General features: G+C 39.8%; 1 protein-coding gene across 1 annotated transcript in view; it reads left to right on the top strand.

Annotated features, from left to right (window-relative positions):
• Nucleotides 1-1,137: 1,137 nt before the first annotated feature.
• Nucleotides 1,138-12,544, top strand: part of LOC129718574 (mitogen-activated protein kinase kinase kinase 7) — a 59,864-nt gene continuing 48,457 nt past the window's right edge. Inside the window, exons 1-5 of the mRNA XM_055669471.1 lie at nucleotides 1,138-1,521; nucleotides 1,581-1,880; nucleotides 2,199-2,705; nucleotides 2,820-3,314; nucleotides 3,371-3,431. Coding sequence (XP_055525446.1) covers nucleotides 1,438-1,521; nucleotides 1,581-1,880; nucleotides 2,199-2,705; nucleotides 2,820-3,314; nucleotides 3,371-3,431 — 1,447 coding nt within the window. The 5' untranslated portion in view covers nucleotides 1,138-1,437. The remainder of the gene's footprint in view (nucleotides 1,522-1,580; nucleotides 1,881-2,198; nucleotides 2,706-2,819; nucleotides 3,315-3,370; nucleotides 3,432-12,544) is intronic.

A 12,544-nucleotide genomic window follows, 5' to 3' on the forward strand; every position in this document is an offset into this window, starting at 1 on the left:
TTTAACGCGGGGGATACGTACGGCGTAAAAAAAACGCGTAGAAAACCGCGTAAATTCCGGAAGCCGCGTAAAACAAACCCGCGTAAACTCCGGTATCAGCGTAAAAAACCAACGTTAATTTTGCATTCCGAGTGAAGGGTAACCGAAATTCGCGCAAACAAGAATACTGCGTAAATTCCGAAATCCGCGTAAATTCCGGAATCCGCGTTAAAAAGCCGCGTAAAAAAACCGCGTAAATGCGACCTTAGTGTATGTTGTTTTGGGCAATCAAAAATCCATTAAAAACATGCCGCATAGAAACGACTGTTTTCGGAAATCCGCGTGAAAAACCGTGAAAATAGGGGATTTTAATTTTAAAAAATACCTGTTTTTTCTTATACTAATCGATGACCGGCCTTTCAGTAGGCTACGTATTTTTTCTGAAATCTCAACGATTTTTCTTTGATTTTTAAGGTGAAACGGGACGTGGTCGCGATCAACTCGAATTTTGCAATCTAATTTTTTCTTGATTTATGAAGACTGCGTACATGAAACTTTGATCAATTGTTTTCACAACTGTTGCATGCCTGAAGTAGCAATTTGAGTGCTGTTTATTTAGTGGAAGCCGATTTTTTTACGATCAAAATACAGAAGAAAAAAGAACTCTAATTTCAAAATTGTATAGGAAAAGGCCACAATCCCGTTTCACCTTAAATTGAAAATTTTTCATGATTTAAAATTTTCATCAACTGGCAAGTAGTGCACAAAGTGACACTTCTACTGCTGGAGAACATGACCCTGGTAGAGCACAAAATTACATTTCTGCTGCTGGCTTATCAATGACCATAAAAGAGAGGTGAGGAGGAGAGTGCATTTTTCTAGTATTAGTAAATGCTTCAAATGTAAACAACTAGACGAACTCAATGGTTAACCCAAATAGCTACGTCACTATTTCTATTACTTTTACTATTACTATTTTCACATTCTTGAAAACGGTGCTGTTACAAATAAGAATTGTTAATTGCTTTTATGGTTATTTCAACAACTTTTATAGTTACTTTTCATGCACAGTGTATACAAATCCAAGAACAGCCATTCCGCTTTCAGTACGTTCCATACATCAGCTGATATTTGACAGCAACAGCTGCTGTACTGGCGAGAAATGCAATGCAAGCAGGAGCAAAACGTCAAAAGAATCGAAGAAATTGTGTTCTGCGTTCAGTTTAATTGTATTTATTAGTGTAAATAATGGAGTTTATTTTGTTTTAAGAAAAGATTTTTTTGGTGGTTCCTAACAGAATTAGTTTTACCGATAGTTTTAAGATAAGAAGTGTCGAATTTCGGCTTTGTTATACGCGAGTTTTCCAAACCCGCTAGCGGAGGCATAGTTGTTTTTGCGTTTGTTTTGTGTACAAATCTAGTCATTGTTTTCCGGTTATTACGCCGGCACAGATTCCTATGGCCGCACAAAGGCAAAGTATGACCGACATTCTTCCTCCATTTGTCACCGAAATTGATATCAACGAAGTTGAACGAATTGGGGTGGGTGGCTGTTTTAGGTGATAACGTTGGGAAATACTCTAGCGTTGGTTTTCTTCCAGACGGTTGGCAAAGGCTCGTTTGGGACGGTCATCAAAGGCAGATGGAAGAGTAATTTTGTTGCTGTAAAGTACATTGAAGTCGAATCGGAACGTAATGCATTTATCACTGAGGTCTGTCAGCTGTCACGGGTAGCCCATCCAAACATAATCGGTCTGTACGGAGCATGCACGAAGCGACCGAACGTTTGTCTGGTGATGGAATATGCTGACGGAGGCTCACTGCACTCGGTGCTGCACTGTCGGCCGAAACCATTCTACACAGCAGCGCATGCCATGAGCTGGGCAAGACAGTGTGCGGAGGTAGGTGGCGAATAATTTACTGTTTTCGTAACATTCAGTTACATTGTTCAATTTATAATAGCGAAAACCTACTGGTGTTACAAATGGACATCACCTGATAAGTCAAATTTGAAATTTTTTTTATGATCATGGTACAAATTGATCTGTACAACCAGTGGTAATAATTTTAAACTTAAAGAACCATACTTTTGATTAGCAAAAATTGTAAGCTTAGATTTATTTCTTATGACTTATCTGATTAGTGTCGATAAAATTAGAAGTTAAACATTGTCAAGTGATAAATTTAAACAGAACGATAATCGATTTCTTATCCAACAGGGTGTGGCCTACCTACATGATATGACACCAAAGGCCATGATTCATCGGGACCTGAAACCACCCAACCTATTACTGGTGAAAAATGGGACCGTGTTGAAAATCTGCGACTTTGGCACTGTAACAGACAAATCTACCAGAATGACCAACAACAAAGGTAGCGCCGCCTGGATGGCCCCGGAAGTATTCGAGGGTTCCACGTACACAGAAAAATGCGATGTCTTCAGCTGGGGAATCATCCTGTGGGAAGTAATCGCCCGGGAGCAACCGTTCCGAAGTATAGAGAATTCGTATGCTATTATGTGGCGCGTACATCAGGGCACCCGGCCTCGGCTGATAGAAAACTGTCCCAAGCCCATTGAACGGCTGATGATCGACTGCTGGAATCAAAACCCTGCGGATCGACCGTCTATGCAAAAAGTCATGGACATCATGAATCAGTTGTGTCGGTTTTTCCCGGGAGAGAATGAGCCGATTCAATATCCAGATTATGCCGATGATGATGATGAGGTAAATATGTTCAACAATAATAACTAGTTAAAACATTAAATAAAATTAAAGACATATATTTTCACTTATAACAATTTAGCAACAGATTTTCATCATCCCATAAATCTCTTGCAGGAGCAATCCTATCATCGGGATGACAATACCCTAGACACAAACCAGTATGGCACTACGTCAAGCTTTGGTTCAACTTATTATGGCAAAGGACACAACACGGTTACATCGAAAAGCACCATCAATACTAACACAAAGCCACCCATAAGTGGCAGCAGTGTCACCAGTGCAGGTAGCATATCTCGTGCTTCCGGTTTCCGCAGTAACGACCATCGCCTTGTAACCGGCAGCGGTCGTAACGCATACACTCGAACGTCAGATTACGGTCGTTATCAAATAAAAAATGACGCCATCGGCGGAGGTAGTGGGCACTACACCAAAAGTAACCGAGCTGGTGCCGGTTTTGGCAGTCCAGACTTGGGCTATCATAATACGGCGGCCCGAAGGAATCGTGCAAAATCACCTCCACCACAGGTTCCACTGTCACCGGTGTCTCCGAAGAATGCCGTTCCATCGGCAAGTCACGCGCATAGTCCTCTCAGTGTGACTATTGATCCGGTTGGTAGATGATTATGTTGAGCTGATAAGTGTTAATTTTTTTTATTGTATTGTAGTCTATGACATGGAAAACAGTCGACACAGAAGAGCCCCTACGAGATTTAGTTGACAATCCAGGTAAGTAGATAGAACCTCTTCTAAAATTTTCACTTACCATTTAATACGTGAATTCTTTCCATCACCGAAAGACAATACTTTTACAATCGATTTATCGTTATCTTCACCTGAAGGTTTCGCGTTATGTTTTTGATTAGCAAACATAAGCAAATCTACGGAGCGACAGTTAGCAAGATTTATCAGAACCGTGACTTTGAAAGTGATATGATAATAGAATTAGGTTAGAGATCCTTGACTGGTACGGAATCAATCTATTATTTACACATGCATTACGAGAAAGTATTATTTTTACAAATAAGTAGTTTGACTTTTAAGTAACTGAGCGACCCTTTCAAGTCTAGGTATATTATGTGTTCAATACAGTACATATTTATACAGCAGTTCAAAATCATTCTGGTTTTTCTATTGGTTGCAGTGCGGCGTTAGATAAGATTACCTTACAAAAAATTGAAACCTTATAGAAAAATTTAAGTTTTAAAAAGATTAAGTTTGATTTGCACATTTAAGTGTTTAGTAGTTATACTCAATTGTTTAGGCGCTTTGAATTTTTTTTTCTAATCTGAAAATTTATATGAGAATCCCAACACAAATTGGACATAAAGATCAACCCATGATTATTCACTTTACCAAAGTCACTTAGTCAAAATCGGTAAGCCGAATAATGTGATTGATTTTGAAATAGTCATACCCTTTGTTGTAGTATGATTTATGTGTAAGACTCCATTTACAAATTACGACAGGACAACTATAAAAAAAACCCGATGTTAAACCCGATCAAGGCTTTGGCAAAATCAATCAACAGTAGTACTGCAATACCCTTTTTGTCAATACTACGAGCAATATCATCAAGAACTTTCAACAATGCAGTTGCAGTACTGTACCCTTTCCTCACTAAACATCTCTTAACAACTTTACAAACCCATATCTCCAGTGTCATCAGACATTTGTGGTTCAATAGGCTTTTCAAACGCTTTAACAACTAATACTGATACAGATGCCTTCTTAGAGAAAATACCTAGTCTTCTAATATTACTCTGTAGTCGTTTACTAGAACTACTTACATCGAACAACCCATTTCCCATAGTTTTCTTCAGCGGTTTTGATTTTCGAGACTACTGCGAGATTTGCTACGTTTCCAGTTTCAATATGCAATATTTCGCCACACGATAGCTCTTTCAATTGCATAGTCAACCATGTAAAATTCCTATGTCTATACAACCTAACAGGAACACAAATAACAAGATTATTTGTGTCCTTAAAGCTTTTCAGTTAGAATTCTGAAAACATTGATCGATTACCAGCTATCTGGAGTATAGAACACTGTGAAGTTTAACCCAGAATAGGTGTATTGGTTTGAGTCACGAATGATTAACTTAAAAACGATGTGTCTGTGGTCTGAACTAAACTCATTGTTTTTTTTTTTAATTTCTCGGCAATGTCTGCGCTGCATGGCATAAGTCGTTAAGCTATATTATCTGCGCTACATGGCATAAGGTCAAAAACCTCATTTCTTATAAGTTATAACGTTGGTGAAGGAGCGAGCTATTTCCTCACTCTACTATTCTGGCGAAAGATCATAGAGATCTTATACCGAATATTGAATACATTTCCATGAAACTCGGTTTTGGGCTTCTTCAATCACCCCTTATATCCACTGTTCGGGCATCCTTGTCGACAGCACAGAACCAACGTAGCGAGAATTGATCGCAGGATTTTATGCTCGAACACCCATAGCGCTTGCCGATCGATCTTTCACGTCCACGATTCATGTCCGTAGGGCGCCACCGGGAGTCATCTTGAACAGCACAAAACTCGCTGATCTTTAGTATGCGAGACTTAAGCTGGCTACGCAAGTTGTAATAAACCCTGTTCGCTGCCGCAATCCGTCTCTTCGAGTGTAGCAAGATAAACCAATTCATCAACCACTTCAAAAGTGTCTTCATCATAGCACCAACACCCGTGGGACTACCACACACTCCACCACGTACTTCGTTGTGGTGATGATGGTTTTCAATGTCAAAAACGCGTCCGAAATTTCGCCCGCAGTCCTGATGGTTGATGTGAAAACAGTTTTGTTGGAAACCACGTTTAAGCATGATCTGCCACATCTCGTTGTGTTTCACTGAATCGTACGCCGCCTTGAAGTTCATAAACAAATGATGTGACTGCTAGTTGTGTTCTCGAAACTTGTCTAGGATCGGTCTAAAAGAGAACATATGGTACGTTGTAGATCGTCCCGTTCGAAAGCTGCACTGGTATTCATCGACAAAGGCCCTCTGCGATGGTCTCAATCTATGGAATAGGATGCGGGAGCGAATTTTAAATGCGAAATTGACGATTTAGTCCCCGATAGTTGCTACAGTACTTCCTGCGTCCTTTTTTGTAGGTATGAGTCCTTCGAACCAGTTTGTAGGTAGTTTCCTTTCAGACCATACTATCAGGATAATCTGGTGATTTCCACTATACAGTTTTCCGCTCCTGATATTGAAAAGATTGGCCGGTAAGCCATCTTTTCGAGCGGATTTGTGGTTCTTTAACACCCTGCAAGCTTTTTTCATCTTGTCGAAGGTTAGCTGATCCACAGCTCGTTCATCCTCCCCTATTTCTCTCCTGTTACCTTCGACTAGTCTCCTGCCTTTCACACCGTTCAACATCACTTCGACGTGTTGCTTTCAATGGCCACCTGCAACTATCAATAATCAGGCTCTTCCACCTGTACACATGGCAGGAGCTGGAACAGTCTGGTTCTGAATACTCTTACTCAATTCAACCGCAGCCGAAGTAGTGCCTTCCACCACCCTTTTCCTCTCACCGCACCACACCTCTGCTGCTACTCAGTCAGCATACTCAGTCAGCATTCTCTCGTTGTTATCCTTTCTTCCCCTATCGACAAGCGTATGGAGAAAAAACACAACAAGCGACGTGTGTTTAGTCAGCGCGTCTTTTAAAGACTATCTAAATGTCACATCAATCTTTATCAAGACTACCTGCTTTTGAATTCAACATTTGTTTTTAACTTATTTCGTATCACCTGAAATGATAGGGCGAAAGGAAAACCGCGCATCACTACGAGGAGAAAAAGAGAGCATTCTCTCTCGGGCAATTCGAGTGTCTGCAGCGAAAATGTTTTTGATATTTTGCTTGAGCAAGAAGCTGGTGAAATTATTTATTTGAAAAAATTCCACATATCGTGGTAACTATTTCTTCTGAATTTAATATTTTTAAAAAGAAACTTTCAACGTTTATTTCTGATGGTGAAGCTATCTATCAAATCGGCCGTATAGGCGAATGCCGCTTATTACCCGAGTCAATTAAGGGTAGTAACCGTTTTGTTCAGTATTTAACTGACAAGATGTACACATTTTTCACCTACGACACCAAGAACGCCAAGCTGTTCAAGGTTGTCTTGAAAAGTCTCACTACCGATCAAACCGTTGATGAGATCAAAATTACTTTGACAGATTACTTGGCATAGGCCCTGTTAGCCATTGTTAAGTTAAGGCAGGGTAAAAAAAACTTCAAACCATAATTCTCCAAGTCCCGCTGTACCGGCCAATTTTTCTACTCCTTTGCATACCCGTTTATTATTTCGCCTGATGTTGGTAGTTCGTGGTCCCCGTGGCTTTGTGGTTAGCAATGTCGGTCGGCTAGCTCTCCTACACGGTTGTTATATCGTGTTCGATTCCCGATCGAGTCGAGGAACTTTTCGAGCTGGAAATTTTCTCGACCCAGCACTGGGGCACGGTGTATCGTTGTACTTATCCTACACATGCAAAATGTGCCAAAAAACAATATCGATAACGGATTCTCTCAACTAATCTAGTTGATCGAGTCCGCTATTAGCCCCAAGGCTAGCGTGCGATATTGTTGTTGTTGGTAGTTTGAAAATGACCGTTAATGTGGTGATTAACAAAATACGGTAGAAAATAAAAATACATTGATTACCCCAGCTAATATTGCTACGAAAATATTTTTCCAATGTCAACTGCCTGGGGCCTATTACGGCAGGCAAACTTCCTTTTCTGCAACAGGCAATGTTCGAACTTATGAACGCCATGTTGCAGGCAAAATCAATGTTTGAAGCCATTCAAATTGGGAGAAATTTTACACTTTAAATTGTTTCTAATTTAAAATTTAGCAATGATTTTAAATAAACCGATCAAAAATTTTAATTGGAATGCTCGCTCATTGAAGGCCAATGAAAATGAGCTTTTTAATTTTTCAACAGTAAATAATGCACATATTGTAATTATTACTGAAATATTTTTGAAGCTCAACATTAAATTAAAATTTGATCCCAATTACGTGGTTCATAGATATGGTAGAATTCAGGGTTCCGGCGGTGGAGTTGTAATTGTTATTCATCGCCGAATCAAACATCGTGCTCTTCCCCATCATGAGACAAAAGTTATTAAAACTTTGGGGATTGAAGTTTAAACTGAACTTGGGATTTTATTTATTGTCGCAGCATATTTACCATTCCAATGCACACGCGAGCACAAAAATTATTTCAAAGGTGAGTTACATAAACTCACCAGAAATCGTTCAAATATTTTATAATCGGTGATTTTACGCTAACCATCGATCATGGAATAATTCTCAAAGTAATTCCAATGACAAAGTTTTTATTCAATATTTGTTCCTTAGGATGCTATTCTATTTTGTCTCCGAATAGTCCTACATGTTTTTTTTTCTGTAAGAAATCCATCAACATTCGATTTGGTACTAACAGATCAAAGTCATGTATGTAGTGAATTGATAACACCTGCTGATTTTGATTCTGACCATATTCCCAGGGGCGGACGAAGGCTGATTTGAGCTGCAGGCGAAGACTGATTTTGCCGCCCCCCCCCCCCCCTCAAATTTTTATTTTATATGAAACGCATTTTCTATAGACTCGAAAATTTGATTAGACATCATGTGTTGTGTTAACAATTCAAAAATGAACATTTCATGCTTTCAATGTTGAAATTTTTTTTATCGTTTCCGACATATCAATTTCTTGAAGCACCTGTCTTTCTATCGATATTATCGCCAAGCCACACAAACGTTCTTGCGACATGGTCGATCGTAGTTACGTCTTTATAAGTTCTAATTTTGAGAAACTTCTCTCGCCATTTGTTACTTACTTAATTTACTTTTAAGGCGACAGACCGATTATCAATCCAGTGCCGAATCCAAAATACGTCGCCATGTCACTCGGTCTTGGGCTGCTATACTCTAATCGCCCCTAACACCTATTTCGCGTGCATTCTCGTCGACAGCACACATCCAACGAGTGCGGGGTCTACCCCGAAGTCGACGACCTCTATCGGGATTCCTGCTAAATATAGCCTTCGCTTGACGCTCATCCGGCATTTTCGTTACATGCCCAGCCCACTGAAGCCTGCCGTGTTTTATCCGCTTGACTATATCCGCCGACTTGTATGCCTGGTACACTTCATGGTTCATGCGTCTGCGCCAAACACCATTTTCTAGTTTGCCGCCAAGGATTAAACGCAAAATCCTACGCTCAAAAACACCAAGAGCTCACCGATCGGCCTCTTTCAGCGTCCATGATTAATGGCCGTAGAGAGCCACCGGAAGAATCAGTGTTTTATAGAGTGCATGTTTAGTATGGATTTGCAGACTACGGGACCTTAGCTGGTTACGTAGTCCGTAAAAGGCCCTGTTTGCGGCTGCTATCCGCCTCTTTATCTCACGGCTAACCTCGTTGTCACATGTCACTAATGTTCCCAGGTAAATAAATTCGTCAACTACTCCAAATGTTTCCCCATCTAGCACCACCGCAGCACCAACCTCCAACGGACTACCACGCACTCTGCCAGCCACCATGTATTTCGTTTAGGCAGAGTTTATGACAAGCCCCAATCTCGCAGCTTCTTGCCTGAGAGGTCCGAAGGCCTCTTCCATTGCTCTACCATTAATACCAATAATGTCGGTATCATCCGCAAAACCTAGAAGCATGTGCGATTTCGTAATGATGGTGCCGCTTCTCTGCACACCAGCCCTCCGTATAGCACCTTCCAATGCGATGTTGAACAATAAGTTCGACAGCCCATCACCCTGCTCCAAACCATCTAACGTCACGAAAGGGTCCGATATCTCACCGGTTATCCTGACGCTTGATGTAAAACCTTCAAGGGTGGCACGTATCAGCCTAATCAGCTTTGTTGGGAAGCCATGTTCGAGCATGATCCGCCATAACTCATTTCTCTTAACTGAATCGTACGCTGCCCTGAAGTCTATGAACAGATGGTGCGTCTGCAAGTTGAATTCTCGAAATTTTATCGAGGATTTGTCGCAAGGTAAACATTTGGTCCGTCGTGGAGCGTCCCCCTCGAAAACCGCATTGGTACTCGCCAACAATGGTCTCCTGCAACGGCCTCAGTCTGTGGAACAGGATGCGGGAGAGAATTTTGTACACGGTATTGAGAAGAGTTATGCCCCGATAATTGCTACAGTCCAGGCGATGACCTTTTTTTGTAGATCGGGCATATGAGACCCTCCAACCAGTCCGAGGGCAATTCTTCATCAGACCACACTCTCAGTATGATCCGATGGATGGCACGATACAGCTGTTCGCTACCGATTGAGCTGCGCTTTCATTGTATGTCTTTTCCAGGAGCTCAAAGAACACCACCTGTTACACTAATGGGTAAAGTGAGTAAAATTCTCAAAGATACAAAAACATTTGAAAAAGTATCAATCAGTTGATTTTTTGTGATGCAGTTTAACGCATTCATTGGAGTCGTCTCAGCTGGCAATAAGGTGATAAACTAACAAGTTCTTGGTGCATTTCATGTCCATCGATGTCACACTCTTTCTTGTGTGTGAGGATTTTCTGTAAATGTAGACAACTTTTCTCTAACTGATCTGTACTACAACCCATTAAACTGTGAATATCATACAAGAAGCTGGAATTGTCACTGTGATTTTTCATTAACTGGAATCGATCATAGAACGATGCAATAGCTACATCCAATACAGAATAGAAGAAATTCACTTTGAAAGAGAGTTTTTTCGATGTAATTGGTTCATCTGACTGTTCGTATGCAAACTGTTTCTTTATCATTCTCGGCCGAATTCGTGTTTCTGTTTGAAACTCCGGATTTACTTCTAAAGCATCAGTAATGATGCTATTCAAACCTTCATTTCTCATATTTTTCGAAAAGTTTTAAACGCTGCCTATCAAGTCTATAGTGTTTTCGAGACTGCTATTTATTTTTTGAAGGTACCTACTCACTAAATTGATTTTGAACAAAATTGAATGCCAAGCTACTAAACTGCATAAGAATTTGATTTTTTTAATTTCTTTTGCTAGGCTTTTTGCAGTATTTCTTGCAAACGCATCTTGCTTCAGATCCTCGATTGCTTCATATAGGGCATAATAAATTTCTCCTATATTAAACCTCAAGGGAGTGACAGCATCAATTCGACTTTTCCAACGCGTTCCACTCAGAGGCTTTACCGTAAGAGAAGTAATGTGTTTTTTGAACGATGAGTTGAAGCAGAAAAGAAGTTTAAAATTTCTTGCACGACACTGAAAAAGTCTACTGCATCAAAACATGACTTGGCACCATCGCTAACAACAAGATTGGTTGCTGCATGGAACGGATTGATTTTTACAAAAATTGATTTTTACAAAAAAAGTTTAAGATAATTAGTTTAAGAGTTTATGACAGATCTCGACGTTTCATGCATTTATAAGACCATTTTTTTCAATATCGAACATTTTACGAACTACCTGTGCATTTCTTATCGGCCGAAAAAGTGAAATTTTGACCGCTTCGAGGCACCACTTTTCGAAGTCCGACTGAGCTGAAATTTTGCAAGTAGACTGTGGCATGTGGAGTGTTAGTACAACGTTAGTACATGAAAATGTGGATGGTCGCGTCGCACGTGAATAGAAATCCTGCTAGAGAGAGAAAAAATTTCCTCGTCGCTTAAAAAATAAGCACACGCATTAGCCGTCTGTTTGCCGGCCCTCGATGATTGACAAGCAGGCGACCGCCTGCTTCGCCTACGCGGTAATCCGCCCCTGCATATTCCAATAACTTTTTCTGTATGACATGAATCAGTTTTAAACCCTATGAGCTCTGTTTTTAATCATAACAAGGCTAATTGGGAAAGATACAAAACTCATATTGAGAGAAATTTCAATAATGAGCTAGATTTGCAAAACGAAGTAAATATTGATTCCGCTTTGGAAGCATTGAAATGTGCAATTATTGATGCCAGAAATTATTCTGGTCAAAGACTCAAGTGAAATTTGATTCACCAATAATTGACGAAAATATTAAACTTCTAATTCGTTTGAAAATGTCCGCATACGTCAATATAAACGTTCTCGTGACCCTGTTTTAAAACTATTTATAAAGATTTACAGAAAGAGATTAAACATAGATTTACTCTACCGAGAAATCAAAATTTTGAGACTACAAAGAATTTAAACACAGTTTGTAGTTGTTCAGTTTATTATTATTTATGTAAAAACAATGCCCATTCAAGCGAGTTTAATATTAGAAACGAATTCTGTTGCATTTAAGACATGATGTCAAAAGAGTTTAAAAATAATGCAAAAAAAAATTATCCACCTCTTTGGATCACATAGTTTCAATACTTCGTGTGACCACTTTTAACTTCAATAACTGCTCGTCATCGTCGTATTGATTCAACAAGTTTCCGGGGTGATTTGGTCCCATTTAGTTGAGATTGCCTGCCACAATTGATGGATGCTTATTGGTTTTTGCTACTGGATCTCAATTTCCGAAATTGACATTTGTTCGTGCTTCTAGAATATTTTCGAACCTTTCTATATTATTTCGAAAACGTTATGAATTCTATTGGAGTTTCAAATACGGCCAGCTTGTTTATTCAATTTCTGGGTGTTTTTTTCGGTTACCGTTTCGTTTTGCCGATAGCTCACTCCATAAGTACAATTTTGAGAAACAATGTATGATGAAGTAGTTTGCCGTACAGTGCAATTCATCATCTTTTATGCCTGAAGTGTGAGAGCCAGTGCTGCAAATTTTCGACAGTGCAAACGAAAATGACAAAAACAGCATTTTCACTGTCTCAAGTTACAGCTACCTTCAGTGACCCCAGTGTCA

Source organism: Wyeomyia smithii, chromosome 1, assembly GCF_029784165.1.
Source record: "Wyeomyia smithii strain HCP4-BCI-WySm-NY-G18 chromosome 1, ASM2978416v1, whole genome shotgun sequence".
NCBI classification, from domain to species: Eukaryota; Metazoa; Arthropoda; class Insecta; order Diptera; family Culicidae; genus Wyeomyia; species Wyeomyia smithii.